The sequence below is a fragment of the Archocentrus centrarchus genome, unplaced genomic scaffold (assembly GCF_007364275.1).
Source record: "Archocentrus centrarchus isolate MPI-CPG fArcCen1 unplaced genomic scaffold, fArcCen1 scaffold_36_ctg1, whole genome shotgun sequence".
NCBI classification, from domain to species: domain Eukaryota; kingdom Metazoa; phylum Chordata; class Actinopteri; order Cichliformes; family Cichlidae; genus Archocentrus; species Archocentrus centrarchus.
The window spans coordinates 2,260,328-2,280,153 of NW_022060263.1; the positions used below are offsets into that span (position 1 = coordinate 2,260,328).

Consider the following 19,826-nt stretch of genomic DNA (forward strand, 5'->3'; position numbering starts at 1 on the left):
TTCATAGGGTGATTACATTTTTTTGTCAAAATTTCAAATTTGATTTTGACTTCATGTTACATGTGGATTATAATGAATCTGGTGATAATGAAAGCTTTGTTTGCAGGCCAAGCAGGCTCTGAGTCTATAGCCTCAATCGACGTATACTGCTTTAATGATCCAGTTCAAGTGAGTGATCCAGAGAGAATTAGATTAGCCAAGCCACATTCAATCATCCAAGATCCTTGCATGCTCTTATGGTCACCAACTAGGGGAAATATCCTGACACTAAAAACCAGGATCAGTAATTCTGTGTTTAGTGATAGGAATGATGGTTGGGGTTGAGGTATCAAGTTCTGTCACAGGTATATCAGCAATTTACCTCAGAGAAGATACTGTCATAAAAGCAACAAAAACAAGACATGAGGGGTGACACATAGCAAGCCTTTTACTACTGAAGTAAATCCTTTTTACAAACAGCATGTTACAGAGTGATATGTTGGTGTCTTTTAACACAAATATGAGAGGAAAGATTATCTGCCTTATAGCACAAGTCCTTTGGTGTACTTTCTCCATTTCATTCATAACGCTTTATGGGCTGTGGCAGGGAATCTGCAAATATGTACTATAAGTAAATTAATTCAATTCAATTCAATTCAATTTTATTTATATAGCGCCAAATCACAACAAACTGTTGCCTCAAGGCGCTTTGTATTGTGCGTAAAGACCCTACAATAATACAGAGAATTACATACATTGTAGAATTGTAGAAATTACATACAAATAAAGCGGTACCTTTCTTAAAGTAGTTAGAGAGCGAAAAGGACTGAATAATATTTTATCTACTTAACATGCTATAATTATTAATGCACAGATTGCAACCAATTTCAGGAATGAAACAGTTTGACCTTAAAGCTAGTGTGAAAACCAATCCAACTACTGCACTGAAGAACCAAAAAAATCTGGGATCATACCAACTCATCAACAATTTGATCCAGCTAAAACATCTGACAGATTTCATTATCTGATCCCATAATCACACTTCATCCTCACCCTGCCAACTGGGGCCTGTGCCAACCCCAGAAGTATTTTTTTCTCAATTTTTTATTAAAATCATTCCATCTTTTTATGATTTCACCAATAACTTTGTTTCTAATTATGTCAGTCATTATTTTCCATTTCTACTTTGATTAGTGCTTTTTATAAATACAAATGTTTTGGGGTCCCTGAGGATTACAGTCAAAAGCACCCATTTCTGCCTATGCAGTTTTAATAAAGTAAATTATTTATTATGAGGGGCCAGACAAAGAGTAATTCCAATGACCCCCAATGGAAGGTTCACCAAAGGAACTGTTTACCCTGCCTGGGATGGGGTTACCGGGGCCCCGCCCTGGAGCCAGGCCTGGGGAGGGAGCTCGATGGAGAGAGTCTGGTGGCCGGGCATAAGCCCGTGGTGCCCATAAGTGCACGTGGCACCAGGACACCCCAAGTCACAGGTCGATGATCGATTTTGTAACCGTATCATCAGATCTGCAGCTGTATGTTCTGGACACTCGGGTGAAGAGAGGAGCTGAGCTGTCAACGGATCACCACCTGGTGGTGAGTTGGATCAGGTGGTGGGGGAGGATGCTTAACAGACCCAGCACACCTAAACTTATAGTGAGGGTGCGCTGAGAATGCCTGGCAGAGGCCCCAGTCTGTGAGATCTTCAACTCCCATCTCCAGCAGAACTTCAACAGCATTCTGTGGGGAGGCTGAGAACATTGTGTCTAAATGGACCATGTTCCGCATCTCCATTGTTGAGGCCTCTGCTTAGAGCTGTGGCTGCATGGTGGTTTGTGCCTGTTGTGGTGGTAATCCCCAAACCAGATAGTGATCACCGGAGGTGAAGGGAGACATCAAGCAGAAAGAGTCCTATCGGGCTTGGCTGGCCTGTGGGACTCTGGAGGCAGTTGACAGATACCAGCAGGCCAAGTGGAAGACGGCTTGGGCGGTGGCCAACGACTCGCCCATCACTGGTTAAACAATTCCTTGGTGGCAGGGCCCCTGGGGTGGAGGAAATTCACCCTGACTTCCTGAAGGCTCTGGATGTTGTAGGACTGTCTTGGTCGACACGCTTCTGCAACATCGCGTGGAGATCTGGGGCAGTGCCACTGGATTAGCAGACTGGGGTGGTGGTCCGCATCTTTAAGAAGGGAAACCGGAGGGTGTACTCTAATTATCGGCGTATCACACTCCTCAGTTTCCCTGGTAAGGTTTATGCCAGGGTGCTGGAAAGGAGGGTCCATCTGTTAGTTAAACCTCAGATTCAAGAGCAACAATGCGGTTTTCGTCCTGGTTGTAGAACACTGGACCAGATCTTTATCCTTCCAAGCAGTGTTCATTTTGTTGACGAAATATTTTCGTCATAGGTTTCACCAACGACCCTTTTTTCCATGATGAAAACGAGACGATAACTAAATTAAAACCACCTAAAAGGATAAAAACGATGACGAAATTAATTGACACTTTTGTCTTGACAAAAGTGTCAATTAATTTCACAAGGAAATTAATTTACACTTTCGAAAATGGTTTCATCTTGATGAATCATCATTGTTTTTATCCTTTTAGGTTGTTTTAATTTAGTAATCATCTCGTTTTCGTCATGAAAAAAAAAGTTTTCGTTGACGAAAACTATGACAAAAATATTTTCTCAACAAAATTAACACTGCTTCCAAGTACATTTGAGTTTGTCCAACCAGTCAAAATGTGTTTTGTGGAGAAGGCATTCGATCGCATCCCCTTGGGGCATCCTGTGGGGGGTGCTGCGGGAATATGGGGTGTCAGTCCCTGTAAAAGAGTGCTTTCTCCATATTGACGGCCATAAATCAGACTTTTTTCCTGTGGGTGTTGGACTTCACTAGGGCCACCCTTTGTCACCAGATCTATTCATATTTATGGGCTGAAAATCTAGGTGCAACTAATGGGGTAGCAGTTGAGTTGGAAACAGCTGGGATAAGAATTAGCACCTCGAAGGCTGAGGCCATGTTTCTCAGTTAGAAAAGGGTGTAGTACCCTGGGTTGGAAGTGAAATGCTACCCCAAGTGGAGGACTTTAAGTAATGCATAGTCTTGCTTGCGAGTGAGGAGGAAGTGAGACTGACACAGATTGCTGAAAAATTTGCTGTAAAGCAGATGCTCTACTACTCTGCTATGGTGACGCCAGGTGTGAATGCAAAGCTGTCGATTTATAGGCTGATCAACATTCCTACACTCGCCTATCATCATAAGCTGTGGGTAGTGGCCAAAAGAATAACATCTCAGGTATAAGGAGCGACAATAACCTTTCTCCAAAGCGTGGCTGGTGTCTTAGAAAAAAGACAAGGAACTTGGTCACAGGGGAGGGGCTCAGAGTAGAGCCACTACTCCTCCTGGAAGCCTACTAAGTGAGGTGTTTCAGGCGTGTCCTGGGAGGCCCTGGGTAGACCCAAGATACACTAGAGAGATTACATTCATGGTCTGGCTGGTTGTGTGTTTGTTTCATTTATTTTATATTGGGGCCAAAATGACCCAGATTGGTTCATAATATAAATACAACACAAATAATGTTTAATTGAAATTACAGAACAATTACAGGACTGTGATTTTTATGCAAATTAATTGTAACTTTGCAATTACAACAACAACCTTAACATAATGTATGTTAAATATGTTAGAAGGATAAAGTTTAATAGCACATTGCTTTAATGACCAGGTGAAAAAATTATAAAGTCATGAATACATACCATAACCATATTTCCTGAATGGAGGGGTAAGTCCTGGCCTTGTTGCAATATCTGAAAGAAAGTGTTGGATTTAATCAATTTTTTAAATGCTAGTTCATTTGTGAAAAACAAAAAACAAAACAAAAAACAAACAAAACACGAGGTCAAGGAGGTACCCATCCAATTTGCTAAAAATACTTTACCACCAATGTCATTTACAGAATCCTTTAAAGACTCATCTACTGAAGTCTTTCAGGATTCTGTAAATAATATGGATGAAGAAAGATTTTTTTTAATGTTTTTAACAAGTTTTCTTCCATGTGGCTTTATTTTCTGGACAGCTGGCTGTCATCTTTAATAATATGGCATCCGCAACTTCACCAAAGAGTAAATCACTTAAATATGGATTATTAAACATTAGGTCTCTCTCTTCCAAGTCCCTATTAGTAAATGATTTAATAATTGATCAACGTATTGATTTATTGTGCCTTACAGAAACCTGGTTACAGCAGTATGAATATGTTAGTTTAAATGAATCAACACCCCCGAGTCACAGTAACTGTCAGAATGCTCGAAGCACAGGTCGAGGAGGAGGATTAGCTGCAATCTTCAATTCCAGCTTATTAATTAATCAAAGACCCAGACAAAGTTTTCATTCTTTTGAAAGCCTGACTCTTAGTCTAGTCCATCCTAATTGGGAAAATCAAAAACCTGTTTTATTTGTTATTATCTATCGTCCACCTGGTCCTTACTCAGAGTTTCTGTCTGATTTCTCAGACTTTTTATCTGATTTAGTGCTCAGGTCACATAAAATAATTATAGTGGGTGATTTTAACATCCATGTAGATGCTGAGAATGACAGCCTCAACACTGCATTTAATCTATTGTTAGATTCAATTGGCTTCTCTCAAAATGTAAAGGAGCCCACCCACCACTTTAATCATACTCTGGATCTTGTCCTAACATATGGCATAGAAACTGAAGACCTAACAGTATTCCCTGAAAGCCCCCTCCTGTCTGATCATTTCTTAGTAACATTTACATTTACTTTAATGGATTACACAGCAGTGGGGAATAAGTTTTATTACAGTAGAAGTCTTTCTGAAAGTGCTGTAACTAAGTTTAAGGATCTAATTCCTTCATTATTATGCTCTTCAGTGCCAACACAGTGCAGAGCAGCTACCTAAACTCTGCTCCCAGTGAGGTCGATTATCTCGTCAATAGTTTTACATCCTCACTGCGTATAACTTTGGATACTGTGGCTCCTCTGAAAAGGAAAGCTTCAAATCAGAAGTGCCTGACTCCGTGGTATAATTCACAAACGCACAGCTTAAAGCAGATAACCCGAAAGCTGGAGAGGGAATGGTGTCTCACTAAATTAGAAGATGCTCATTTAGCCTGGAAAAAGAGTTTGTGGCTCTATAAAAAAGCCCTCCGTAAAGCTAGGACATCTTACTATTCATCATTAATTGAAGAAAATAAGAACAACCCCAGGTTTGTTTTCAGCACTGTAGCCAGGCTGACAAAGAGTCAGAGCTCTGTAGAGCCGAGTATTCCTTTCACTAGTAATGACTGAATGGATTTCTTAACAAATAGAATTTTAGGCATTAGAGGAAAAAATTATTCATAATTATGTCAAAGATTTATCTTCATGTTCGGCTGCTTTCAGCCATGAGTGAGCAGATGTTGAGTCACTGATCCACCTCACCAGGATTTACAGTGAGGATATTCCGACTGGATGTGGAAAATGTGAATAAATTGTTGCAAAAAGAGAGAAGGTGATCCAGAGTGAAGAGGTGTAGCAGAAGCAGAGTAGCATATACAGGAGCTACATAGCTCTATATCTACAAGTACCTGGGTATCCCACAGGCCAGCTGAGACCATAATAAAGATGCCCAAAGGTCAGCCACCTTACAGAAGGTAAGATGGGTGCTGAGAAGCCAGCTGGAACAGTAGGCATAAGATCAGAGCAATCAGTAGTTATGCCCTACCGGTTATCAGATACCCAGACTGATTAATAAGGTGGCCACAGGAGGAGATAGATGCCACTGATGTGAAGACACAAAAGGTTCTCACAATGCACCAAGGTCACCACCTGAAGTCCAGCATCCTCAGGCTCTATGAGCAACGGAAAGAGGGAGGGTGACAATGATTGAGTGTCAGAGGCACAATCCAGGATGAAACATGGAATATCTGTGAATACATCAGGAAGATGCCCCACCCCCCCAAATGGACTGGTTATTATATCGTGCTATATCGTGGGAATTTTTAAAGATAACAAAGTCTTCACTTATCCCATGTAAACTGACACCCATTTGGAACAATCCAGATATATGTCAGAAAAAGAGTGCTGAATTTTTCAGCATGGCAACAGAAAGGAATAAAGAATCTAGAACATGTCATTCAAGATGGAACCTTTATTTCATTTGAAGAACTTGTTACAAAATATGGAATTGGCAAAAACAAATTTCTTGAATATCAACAATTGAGGTCCATCATACAGGCAAGGTTTAATTTGAGTGATCTGAAATTAGAAATCCCTGTATTGGTAACAGAATTTCTAAATCTCTATACCCCTAAATTGTTATCAAAAATATCTAAGTTATTATTAAAAATTAATGGTTCAATTTCCCTCCCTACTGCAAAATGGGAGCGAGATCTTTCCATCAACCCAGATGAAAACTTCTGGACACAGATATGTTTAAACACTTTCAAAATGACTAAAAATCCAAATTTACAACTCATACAATACAAAACTCTTCATAGAACATACTATACAGGGCACAGGATGTTCCAAATGGGCCTCAGAGACAAATATATGCACCCACTGTTCAGGCAATCATGCTGAGAACTATATGCATGCAATTTGGTCTTGTACACCTGCTCAGAGGTTCTGGCAGAGAACACGTGAAGACCTATCCACATGTTTTAATTGCGATATCCAAGCATCACCAAAACTGTGTGTTTTAGGCGACATCGGTAAATTAAACATGGAAGAGAATATATCACACATAGTTCTTACTGCCCTATGCATCGCTAAGAAAACTATCCTCATGAACTGGAAATCCAAAAATGATTTATGCATTACTCACTATAGGAATTTACTTTTAGAGCACATTAGTCTAGAAAGAATGTCTGCCACCTCTAAAAACCAGTTGGACAAATTCGAATCTCTCTGGTCTCCACTGATCAGCTCCATCACTTAGTGGGGGTGACCGGCTATAGTCTCGTCTCGCAGTGTACCCGGTAGGTGGCTGGGGGTGGGCTGGGGGATTCGGGTGTCTGATGGTCCTTGGACGGGAGACGGGGACTGCCGTTTTGTGGTTTCTGTGTACGGGCCCTGGATGTTGGTGGTGGGGGCTTGGACGGGTGCTCTTATGGTCTTGGGGCGTGGGACTGGGGTGCCCGTGGTGGTGGGTGCTGGCTCCGGGCCAGGTGGCCGGCTTTCTCCGTGGGGGTCGGGGTGTGGGGTCTGGGGCCCTGGTGCCCGGGGTCACCCGTTTCCCGGTTGGGCTCCTCGCTGCGTTGGGGGGTCTGTGCCCCCTTGGGCGCGCCGTCGAGTGGCGTGGGTGGGACCGCGTTGGGATGTCTGGCCGTCATTCCGGGATTCTGGGGTGCCCGCGCATCCTTTGGGGTGGAGGGGCACGCAGGCGAGGGAGCAGTAGTTTCCCACAGGGGGCCGTTGGTTCTGGACTCAGGACAACTGTGTGTGTGTGTGTGTGTGTGTGTGTGTGTGTGTGTGTGTGTGTGCGTGCGTGCGTGTGTGTGTGCGTGTCTGTGTGTCTCGGTGTCTGTGTGAGAGATTTGTGTGTGTGTGGTGTGTGTGAGATATATTTGTGTGTGTGGTGTGTGTGTGTGTGTGTGTGTGTATGTGAGAAAGAGATATTTGTATGTGTGTGGTGGGTGTGTGTGTGATATGTTGTCTTTTGTATGTGTATGTGTGTGTGGGGGGGTGTTTTTGTGTTGTGCTTGTCTGTGGTGTGGACTGTGGGTGCTGGCCTTGGGCACTGTGGTGCCCTGGGGGTGTGGCCACTTCAGGCCCTGGACCTGCCTTCCCTGCACTGTGGTTGGGTGTAGGGAACTGGGGTGCTTAGTGAGCCAGCAGTTTCTTGGCTCTCTTCTTCCAGGGGTAGTTCTCTACCTCCCGGTCTTACATATCCTGGCTCTTCTCCTCCTCCCACTCAGTCAAACATTACATCACACACACGTAGGGTCTTGGGTGAGGGGGGCTTCTGCTGTGGTGAGTAGAGCCACTTCTTTGGCTCTGCTCACTATGTTGCGTGATGTCCCACTCTCCCTTTTTAATTACATTATACAGCTCACAACACGTCATAGTAAACATAGGGCTTTGGGGGGCAGGTGTGTCACACAGTGGTCAGTGTGTGGAGCTGCTGAGGTGGCCCCACTTCTGTTCACTGCTGCCTGCTCCTCAATTTTATTTACATCTTAGACATTGAGGGCCTTGGGGGGGTGGTGTGGATGGGTGCTGTTGCTCAGTGCTCATTACATCTGTCCCTCCAATTTTAATAGCACTGTAGCTTTCACACACACATGCATATTCTTCCCACTCCATACACTCACATACACCCAACATATCACTCCAAACATGTTGAGTGGAAGGAGGGGGAGGGCGGGTCTTCCACACCCAAGTTTCATGCACCCTGCCTGGGGTAGGGACTGGCTAGTGGTTTGGGGCCGGGTTGGCTGCTTCACCGGGGTGCCGCTGGCTCTGTGCTGGTACCCTCTCACCCACACTTGGTGTCCATGTAAGTTCTGTGTGTGTGCGCATGAATGTGTGACAGTCATATGTGTGAGTATGAATATATGATTTGTGTGTGTGTGTGTGTGTGTGTGTGTGGTGCATGTGTGTGTGTGTGTGTAGTGCATGCGTGTGTGTGTGTGTGTGTGTGTGTGCATGTGTGTGTGTGTGAGTGTGTGGACAGCAGGGCTTGGGCCTGTGGCTTGCTGAGCCTTGGCACCAGTGGGACATGGTTGCGGAGGGTGGGAGTCACCCCTCCCTATCGCTTCCTGCTGGTTGCCACTGCTGCCCCTGGAGTGTCGGGTGCCCGTGGGTCCCGGGGTTCATGGCCGGATGTCTTGGCGTGGCTCTTGACCCGCTCCCTTGGCGGTTGTGGCCTGGGGGTGGCTCGGGCCTCTTTGGCGTGGGGGGGGGCTCTGCTGGGTGTCGGGTGGTTCTCGGGCGCCTAGGGCCTTGGGGCTGCATTCGCGGCTCGTGCGGGGGATGCCGGCCTGCGGTGGGGATTGGCTGCTCATTGCCTCTGGCTGTCTGGACTCTTGCTGTTTGGCCGTGGGGGGGTCCGTCTGGGGTCTCCCTCCTTCCTCCTCTGGGGTGTGTGTGCAGTTGCCATCGGGATGTGTGGCCTCTCGTCTTCTGATGTCCTGGTGGGCCGTGGATAGGCCGCGTCCCCTGGGTCCTTTCTTGTTCGCCTCTGGATCACAGGGGGCGTGATTGCAGTTTCTTGCCTCCATTGGTGAGTACGTCCCATGACAGAGGCACATACACACATTACTTGCAAGCAACAGCAGGATTGTGTGTGTGTGTGTGTGTGTGTGTGTGTGTGTGTGTGTGTGTGTGTGTGTGTGTGTGTGTGTGTGTGTGTGTATGTGTGTGTGTGTATGTGTGTATGCGTATGTGTGTATGTATGTGCATGTGTAGATATGTGGATGTGTATGTATATGTGTGGATATCATTCTTTGATTATTCTTTTCTCACCTTTGTTTTGTTTTTGTTTTTTGTTTTTTTCTCTTTTCTCTTTTCTTTTTTTTCCTTTTCTTTCTCACTCCTTTTCCTACCCTTTCCTTTCTGCCTGTCCCGCCTGGTATAAATAAATAAAATTAAATTAAAATACAAACTGACTAAATACAAACTAACAAGAGTAGCCTATTGTTAAACTTACAGAGCTATTCTTGGAAAAGCAAATATGTTTGGTACACCAGTGCATTCGGATCATATTCTGATTGCGAAAACTGCCAGACATGACAGGCTATTAAAAAAATAAATAAATAAATAAATTATATTGTGCTTTTCTACCCTACATTAGCACAACATTCCTCATACACCCATTCACACAAGCACTTTTTTGTGCTGGTTTTGCCTTTTTTCACTCATCAATGCTTGCACCGGGAGCAACTTGGAGTTCAGTATCTTGCCCAAGGATGCTTTGGCATGCAGCCTGGAACAGCCAGGGATCAAACCACCAACCTTCCGATTAATAGTTAACCTGCTCTACCTCCTGAGCTACAGCCACCCCCAGGAGCTTCTCCATGAGTGGCCCTCGCAACTGAAGACAGACAGCGATGAGAAACAGGAAGAGGAACTATCATGGATGATGGGGACTGAATGGCCCACAATGGGCCAGACACCCCATACCCCCCCCCGTAATGGCGGTTAGAGACATAACTGGCATTACCTTTCTATTTATTTATCTATTTATATATTATTTGTGTTTCATTTATAATGTATTTATTCATATTTCAATTTATTCATATATTTTTTTATATTGTATTATTTTTATTTTTTTTATATTTTCTGTATTTTATTTTCAATTTAGTATTTATTTTCAAGAGACTGTAGAAGTGTCCTAGTTTTCAAGGTATTCACTGTTCTTTAAGTACAATAATCTGCCAGTCTAACGGCTCCACTCCAGATCTCCTCCTGATGTTCCAGAGACATGTCAACCAAGACAGCCCTACAGCATCCAGAGCCTTCAGGAACTCAGGGTGAATTTCATCAACCCCAGGGGTCCTTGTTGTTTAACCACCTCAGTGACCTCAGCCCTAGTGATAGGTGTGTCGTCCCCCTCATCCCCACACTCTGCTTCCAGTACAGAAGGTGTGCCAGTGGGATTGGCAGGAGGTGCTCAAAGTATTCCTTACACCGCCTGACAGTTGAAGTAAACAATGCCCCACCTGCACTATAGACAGTGTGAGTAGTAGAGCACCACTTTCCTCTCCTGAGGTGCCTGAGGTTTGCCAGAATTGATTCAAGGCTGTCAGGAAGTCTTTTTCAATGGCCTCACCAAACTCCTCCCACACCTGAGTTTTTGCTTCGGCCCCCCCCCCGGGTCACATTCTGCTTCCCCTGCCAGTACCCGTCAGCTGCCCGCAGAGTCCCACAGGCTAACGAAGCATGATAGGACTTCTTCTTCAGCTTGATGGTCCTTCACCTCTGGTGTCCACCATCTGAGTCGGGGATTACCACATTCTGGGACACGTTGAATGCATATGTAAGTGTAACTTTTGTTCATATGCAAAAAGAATTATTGCTCTATCTAATAAGGCCTGAATTTGAGTTCTGCGTGTGTCCTACGTATGTAACTGAAAATCCCCTCTGAACTCTACATTATAACATATGGTGCTAAATGTTCTTTCTTTATTTAGCTGAGTAGTTCTTGCCACAGTATGTTTTAGAACATTACTCAAATAGAGCTATTCACTGTATACCACCTCTACCTCTTCACAGCACAAACACATTAAGAGGGCAAGAAATTCAAGAAATTAACTCTTGACAGGCACAGCTGTTAACTGAAAGCAGATGACTGAGGAAATGCCGAGCTGTGCAAAGCTGCCATCTAAGAGTTTACATGACTTTAATATTAATCCACAATGCAGACCATTTTTAATAAATGAAAAACCACCGAATTAAAAAGGTGTGTCCAAACCTTTGACTAGTTCTGTTAGCACGCTGAGTAAATATAGAAGTGATATACAATCTGTATATAGTCTTTTTTTAAAAATAAAGATATATGTGCAATATTGCTTTTGGTTTATATGTGAAATACTGAGAGGCCTGGTCTAAGCATTTCACTGATGTGCCACTGTTACCTATAATAAAGTGGACTGGGAGTCTCTGTGCAGATGGGTTTCAGATTTTTAGAAACGTCCACACTTCCAGCGCAAACGCTTCAAACGTTTCAGCGCTCCACAAAGACTCTTTGCCCATCACTACATTAAACATAGTGTAATCGTTATAAAACGCTCTGGCTTTCATTTTCCGTGTAATATAAGATACTTTAGAGATTTTGGTGACGTTGTATTGTGACGGTTGCTTTACATTTTTCCAGTAAGGTACAGTGATGAATATATTCCTGTATATGTCTGATTACTGAAAAAAGGGGGAAAACCTGATCATTAAAACACGTCGGCTAGGGCCCACTAAACCACAACTTCCAGGCATCTGCACCACAAACGTCGATCCGGCCCACTTCAACCCGTAAGTACAGCGCTATAAATGATGCATAAATGACATGGTTTGGGCTCTTTGACCTTATCCCCGGTAATGATGCACTAATAGGACTGCGTTCCCTCAGCGATGTGAAATAAAACTTCGTCACGCATTAAACGAGCCCGTTTTGAAAATGTAAGCAGTAGAAAGCACTGATGTTTCTGTAAAAATGCAGGGAGTAAAATTAAAAAGTTGTGCGAAAAAGAAATAGTCAAGTAAAGTACCGATACCTGAAAATTGTACAGTACAGTAAGGACGTATTTGTACACGCCGCGCTTCTCTCACCGTCTCTGACGAGCTGCATGAAGTCCTGCACGGTCTGCTCCAAGCGGACACCGTGAAACACCACAGGTTTGAAGTTCCTGTGCTCAAAGGACCTCACCAGACGAACTGTGACCAGAGTCTCAGCGGCCATGGCCTCCTCAGAGTACCACTCTTCCGTTAACTCGGTAGATGTGCTCGGCATGGATGCATTTATGCTGTTTCCAGCCTAGCGGCTGTCTCTTCAGGCCAGATAAGTTGAGAACTTTCACTGTGAAGACTCGATGAGACGATACCCGAGCGCGTTGGCCTTCGTACATGCACAGAGAACTGCCACAGAGGTAAAATACCGCCCTCTGCTGTTGCATTCACGCAGGACAGGTGCTTGTTTTCACAACATTTCAGAACTTTGAAGCAAGAGGGTCCTGAGCAGGAGGCAGACTGAAGCAATAGTTCAGGCAGGGAATCTGACACCATCCCAGGCCACCTTAGACTAACACTATAATTCACTATGTGATTAAAATGACAATAATTACATAATTTGATTTTAGTATGGATGTGGTGACTTACATAAAGGACAGCTGAGGTAATGTGTTAGTAACATAATGGATGGGAATGAAATGAAAATGCAAATAAAAATGATCAACCTGCAGAGGGCTGAATTCTAATAATGTGGCAGGCTAGTCCAAATTTCAAACAACTCAATATGGTACTCAGCAGTTTATTTGTCCTTTTATTTAAAAAACTCACTACACAAAAAATGTATTATTGGCAAATCATACACAAAATATAAAAACTAACTAGTGTCGTATGGATTAATATTAGCACTGCACATGTTTAAGCTGCTTTTAGATATTTTTTTTATTCCTTTTAATCTACAGTAATTAATATTCTATAAATCATATGATGGCTGTCCTGTGATGACCACATACAGTGTATCACAAAAGTGAGTACACCCCTCACATTTCTGCAGATATTTAGGTATATCTTTTCATGAGACAACACTGACAAAATGACACTTGGACACAATGAAAAGTAGTCTGTGTGCAGCTTATATAAATTTATTCTTCCCTCAAAATAACTCAATATACAGCCATTAATGTCTAAACCAGCAGCAACAAAAGTGAGTACACCCCTAAGAGACTACACCTGTAAATGTCCAAATTGAGCACTTTTGTGATACACTGTATCTACAGTGGTATGCAAAGGTTTGTGCCCCCCTGATAATTTTCATGATCTTGCTTTATAAATCATTGGTTGTTCAGATCAGCAGTTTCAGTTAAATATATCATATAGCAGATGAACACAGTGATATTTAGGAGTGAAATGAAGTTTGTAGGATTTACAGAAAGTGTGCAATAATTATTTAAACACAATTAGTCAGGTACATAAGTTTGGGCACCCTTGTCGTTTTATTGATTTGAATACCTTTAGCACTAATTATTGGAAGATTTCAGCTGTCAGTTTCCACTGTGAGGAACATAGTGAGGAAATGAAGACCACAGGCACAGTTCTAGTTAAGGCCTGAAGTGGCAGGCCAAGAAAAACCTCAGATAGGCAGAGGTGAGGGATGGTGAGAACAGTCATAGTCAACCCACAGAGCAGCTCCAAAGACCTACAACATCATGTTGCTGCAGATGGTGTCACTGTGCATCGTTCAACTATTCAGTGCACATTGCACAAGGAGAGGCTGTATGGGAGAGTAATGCAGAAGAAGCCTTTTCTGCACACACGCCACAAACAGAGTCGCTGAGGTCTGCTAAAGCACATTTGGACAAACCAGCTTCATTTTGGAATAAGGTGTGTGGACTGATGAAACTAAAACTGAGTTATTTGGACATAACAAGGGGCGGTATGCATGGAGGAAAAAGAACACAGCATTCCAAGACAAACACTTGGTACCCACAGTAACATTTGGTGGTGGTCCCATCATGCTGTGGGGCTGTGTGGCCAGTGCAGGTACTGGGAATCTTGTTAAAGTTGAGGGTCACATGGATTCCAGTCAATATCAGCAGATTCTTGAGAACAATGTTCAAGAATCAGTGACAAACTGGATACTTCAACAAGACAACAACCCTAAACACTGCTCAGCATCTACTGAGGCATTCATGCAGAGGAACAAGTACAACGTTCAGGAACGACCATCTCAGTCCCAGACCTGAATATTACTGAAGATCTGTGGTGGGATTTAAAGCGGGCTGTCCATGCTCAGAAACCATCAAACCAGACTGAACTGGAGAATATCACTGTGTTCGTCTGCTGTATGATAATCTCTGGAGCTTGAAAAAGGCGACTGGACTTCTTTTTGTTTCTTGAAGACGTTTCACCTCTCATCCGAAAGGCTTCTTCAGTTCTCAACCAAATGGTGGAGAGACCCAGGTATTTAAACCCCTGTGGGCGTGGTCCCCTGGAGGTGGTTATGACCCTCTATTGATCATGTGCGTGAACACATGTGCCCAGGTGTGAAGGGGGCGTGGGTCATATTTAATCAGTGGTTTCAGTTGAAACCAATTTAGGACTCCGCTCCATTGTTTCCTGTGGCCTATTGAGGGCACTGGAACAAAGGTGTGAATGGGGGTTGAGACGTCTGGGAAGGGAGCTCAGGACAGCACTGTAAGCGGGGGAAAGTTGGTGACGTAATCCACCTCCTCTGTTCAATGATGGTTGTTCACAGTGGACATAGATGGCTTCTTTCACTCCTCTTTCAAACCATCTGTTTTCCCTGTCCAAAATGTGGACATTGGCATCCTCAAAAGAGTGCCCTTTTTCCTTCAGATGCAGATGTACTGCTGAATCTTGTCCTGTCGAGGTGGCTCTTCTATGTTGTGCCATTCGTTTGTGAAGAGGCTGTTTGGTTTCACCAATGTAGAGGTCCGAGCACTCTTCACTGCACTGAACAGCATACACTACATCGCTGATCTTGTGTTTGGCGGGTTTGTCCTTGGGATGAACCAGTTTTTGTCTTAGGGTGTGACTTGGTTTGAAGTATACTGAGATGTCATGCTTGGAGAAAATTCTTCTGAGTTTATCTGACAAGCCTGACACATATGGGATGACAATGTTGTTCCTCTTGTCCTTCCTATTCTCTGTAGTTTGTGTTTGGCCTTCATTCCTGTGCATCTTAGCTGATTTGATGAAGGCCCAGTTGGGGTAACCGCATGTTTTGAGGGCTTTCTTAATGTGTGTGTGTTCCTTATGCTTCCCTTCTGCCTTAGAGGGAACACTTTCCGCACGGTGTTGTAGGGTCCTGATCACCCCAAGTTTGTGTTCCAGAGGGTGGTGGGAGTCAAAGAGGAGATACTGGTCTGTGTGTGTGGGCTTCCGGTAAACTTCAATGTTGAGGCTTCCATCTTCCTCGATAAGCACCGCACAGTCCAGGAATGGTAACTTGTTATCTCTGGTGTCCTCCCTGGTAAAACGTATGTATTTATCCACTGAGTTAATGTGACGAGTGAAGGCTTCTACTTCTTGGGTTTTGATTTTGACCCAGGTGTCATCTACATATCTGTACCAGTGGCTAGGTGCCATCCCTTTGAAAGAACCAAGAGCTTTACTTTCCACTTCCTCCATGTAAAGGTTGGCTACAATGGGAGACACTGGGGAGCCCATGGCACATCCATGCTTCTGTCTGTAGAATCCATCATTGTATTTAAAATATGTTGTGGTAAGGCAGAGATCTAAAAGTGCACAAATCTGATCTGGGGTGAAGCTGGTTCTGTTCAGTAAGGAATCGTCTTCCTGTAGTCGTCTTCTGACGGTCTCCACTGCCTCAGTTTAAGATTAAGATAGTGTTTATTTGTCACATGCACAGTTATACACAGTACAATGCACAGTGAAATGTATTTTGTACCTGCAACCATATATACACACACACATATAAATAAGAAGAATAAAAATAAAAATAAAAAAAAAAAGTAATTCACACTATACTCTATATACTATACACTATACACACTTTTATAAATTATAATATTTACATTGTGCAATAATAGTCCAGTTAGGGCTCAGAGTTGAGCAGACGGATGGCTTGTGGGTAAAAACTCTTCTTCAACCTTTCAGTCTTAGCCCTCAGGCAGCGGTAACGCCGGCCTGATGGGAGCAGGGAGAAGAGAGAGTGTCCGGGGTGGCTGGGCTGTTTTAGGATCTTCATGGCCCTCAGCCTGCACTGCTTGGTGTAAATGTCCTGCAGGTTGGGGAGGGTGGTTCTGATGGTCCGTTCAGCTGAACGAACCACCCTTTTTAGGGCCATGAAGTCCTGCTTGGTGCAGTTTCCCATCCAGGTGGTGATGCTCCCACGCATGATGCTCTCGATGGTGCAGGTGTAAAAGTTCCTGAGCACCTTGAGTGGGAGCTTGAAGTCTCTCAGCCGCCTGAGGAGGTAGAGACGCTGTCTGGCCTTCTTCACAGTGATGTTTATGTGATGAGTCCAGGACAGGTCCTGTGAGATGGTCACTCCCAGGTATTTGAAAGTGTCCACTCTTTCCACCTCAGCACCACTGATGACAAGTGGATGGTAGTCCCTCTGCTGCTTCCTGCTGAAGTCCACGATCAGTTCCTTTGTTTTGCTGACGTTGAGCAGGAGGTGGTTCTCCTGGCACCAGTTCTCCAGGCGGGAGACCTCTCTCCTGTAGGCTGTCTCCTCATTGTGGGAGATCAGTCCCACAACAGCAGTGTCGTCAGCAAACTTGATGATGACGTTGGACTCTGACGTGGCCTCGCAGTCATGGGTGTACAGTGAGTACAGCAGAGGGCTGAGCACACAGCCTTGGGGGGATCCAGTGTTGAGGGTGAGGGAGGATGAGGTGAGGTGACCCACTCGTACCACCTGTGGTCTGCTGGTCAGGAAGCTGTGAACCCACCTGCACAGGGATGGGCCCAGGCCCAGGTCCAGCAGCTTAGAGACCAGCCTGGAGGGAACTATGGTGTTGAATGCTGAGCTGTAATCTACAAACAGCACTCTCACATAGTTCCCCTTACCAGTGTCTATGTGTGAAAGGGTCTTGTGGAGGAGGAAGGATATGGCGTCATCTGTGGATCTGTCTGGCCGGTATGCAAACTGTAGTGGGTCGAGGGTGGTGGGCAGTGAGGAGGTGATGAATGTCTTGATGAGTCTCTCAAAACACTTCATCACCACAGAGGTGAGCGCTATGGGCCTGAAGTCATTGGGGCTGCTGGGGTGTGGTTTCTTTGGGACAGGGACTATGATGGACTTTTTAAAGCAGGTGGGAATCACACACAGTTTCAGTGAGAGGTTGAATATCACTGTAAACACAGGTGCCAGCTGGTCAGCGCAGGTCTTAAGGACACGTCCACTAATACCGTCTGGTCCAGCCGCTTTCCTGGTGTTTACACGTCTAAACGCCCTCCTCACGTCGCGCTCCGTCACAGTGAGTGTCTCCGCCCCTCCGGCCGGGAGCGCAGCGGGCTGTCGGCTTCCCGACTCAAAGCGCGCAAAGAAGATGTTGAGTTCATCAGCCAGAGAAGCGTCGGCACTCACCGGGTGTGTGTGTGGTGCTTTGTAGTCCGTGATGGTGCGTAGTCCCTGCCACAGTCCCCTGGAGTCAGACTGTTGTAGTTGCTGTTCCAGTCTGCGGCCGTAGCGATGTTTAGCCTCTTTCACCGCTCTGCGGACGTTGTATGATGCAACCTTGTAGTCCTCCATGTTCCCAGAGGCGAGGCCGGAGTTGTAGGCGACGGTGCGGGACCTCAGGGCGTCGCGGACAGATTTATCCACCCACGGCTTCTGGTTGGGAAAAGTCCTGATGGTCCTCCTAAGTGAAGTGTCTTCAACAACTTTCCCAATAAATCCCACAACAGTTTCCGTAAACTCCTTGATGTCTCCGCCCGCGCTGCTGCGAAACATGTCCCAGTCGGTTGAATCCAACGCACCCTGCAGAGCGGCCTCTGTTTGATCAGACCACCGTGTCACTTCTCTCACAGCAGGGGGTTCCTGCCTGAGCCGTTGTTTGTATTTCGGCATGAGAAGGACAGAGGTGTGGTCAGACTTCCCAAAGGGCGGAAGAGGCTTTGCTTTGTAGCCCTCTTTGAATGGAGAATAGCAGTGGTCTAGGGTCCTCTCTCCTCTGGTGGGGCAGTCGATGTGTTGAATCAACTCCGGTATCAGCTTTTTCAAGTTTGCTCTGTTAAAGTCCCCGGCTACGATGAGAGCCGGGGACTCTCATCGAGAGCAGTTGTGGGTATGCAAGTGAAAAGTGAAACCACATCAAAGGACACCATGGTTTCATCTGGATCCAGTACAAGATTCTGGACCTTGCTAGTAAAATCTGTAGAGTTTTCAATGTGGTGGGGTGTGATGCCAACAAGCGGTGATAAGATGGTGGCGAGGTGTTTGGAAATGTTGTAGGTGACCGAGTTTATACTGCTGATAATGGGTCGAAGTGGGACTCCTTCTTTGTGGATCTTTGGGAGTCCATAAATGCATGGAGTGGCTTCTCCAGGGTACAGGCGGTAGTAAGTGGGGCGGTCAATGGCTTTTTTCTTTTCAAGTTGTTGCAGGCAGCAAACAACTTTTTTCTTGTAGTTGCTTGTGGGATCACGTCTCAAGACCTCATAAGTATTGTTGTCACTGAGGAGTGTAGTAATTTTGTTGTGGTAATCCGATGAGTTCAGCACAACCGTGCACCTCCCCTTGTCGGCTGGCAGTATGGTGATGTTTTGATCCTTGCTTAGGGCTGTGATGGCCTTCTTCTCCTGAATGGTGAGGTTGGATGGAGGAAGTCTTGCACTGGAGAGAGTGGCTGAAACTTTCATCCTGATCTGTTCTGCTTCAGGATGAGAAAGTTTGTTATTTCTTATAGCGGTTTCTGTTGCTGTGATGAGGTCTACTATAGGAAGCTGTTGTGGGGCTATGGCAAAGTTGAGTCCTTTGGCTAGCGCATTTTCTTCTGGTTTGGTGAGGACCCTGTCTGATAGGTTCTTCACCCACTTTCCTTGGTTTCCATTGCTTATCGTGTCGTCCTGTTTGTTAACAGATGAATGGTATGCCTTGGTTTGCAGAGTTTGAAACTTACGGCCAAACACAAACTACAGAGAATAGGAAGGACAAGAGGAACAACATTGTCATCCCATATGTGTCAGGCTTGTCAGAGAAACTCAGAAGAATTTTCTCCAAGCATGACATCTCAGTATACTTCAAACCAAGTCACACCCTAAGACAAAAACTGGTTCATCCCAAGGACAAACCCGCCAAACACAAGATCAGCGATGTAGTGTATGCTGTTCAGTGCAGTGAAGAGTGCTCGGACCTCTACATTGGTGAAACCAAACAGCCTCTTCACAAACGAATGGCACAACATAGAAGAGCCACCTCGACAGGACAAGATTCAGCAGTACATCTGCATCTGAAGGAAAAAGGGCACTCTTTTGAGGATGCCAATGTTCACATTTTGGACAGGGAAAACAGATGGTTTGAAAGAGGAGTGAAAGAAGCCATCTATGTCCACTGTGAACAACCATCATTGAACAGAGGAGGTGGATTACGTCACCAACTTTCCCCCGCTTACAGTGCTGTCCTGAGCTCCCTTCCCAGACGTCTCAACCCCCATTCACACCTTTGTTCCAGTGACCTCAATAGGCCAC

The 19,826-nt window shown here is 44.9% G+C and overlaps 1 protein-coding gene across 2 annotated transcripts in view; it reads right to left on the minus strand.

The window, feature by feature from the left end:
- The window catches only part of cunh2orf76 (chromosome unknown C2orf76 homolog), a 24,422-nt gene extending 11,943 nt beyond the window's left edge, over positions 1-12,479 (minus strand). Inside the window, exons 1-2 of one of the 2 annotated variants that reach the window (XM_030724403.1) lie at positions 12,252-12,479; positions 3,743-3,793 (exon numbers count right to left, since the gene is read on the minus strand). In XM_030724403.1, the coding sequence (XP_030580263.1) occupies positions 3,743-3,793; positions 12,252-12,432 (232 nt within the window). In that variant the 5' untranslated portion in view covers positions 12,433-12,479. Of the gene's footprint in view, positions 1-3,742; positions 3,794-5,575; positions 5,694-12,251 lie in introns of those variants that run through there. The other variant, XM_030724406.1, reaches the window with a different exon arrangement.
- Positions 12,480-19,826: the final 7,347 nt, after the last annotated feature.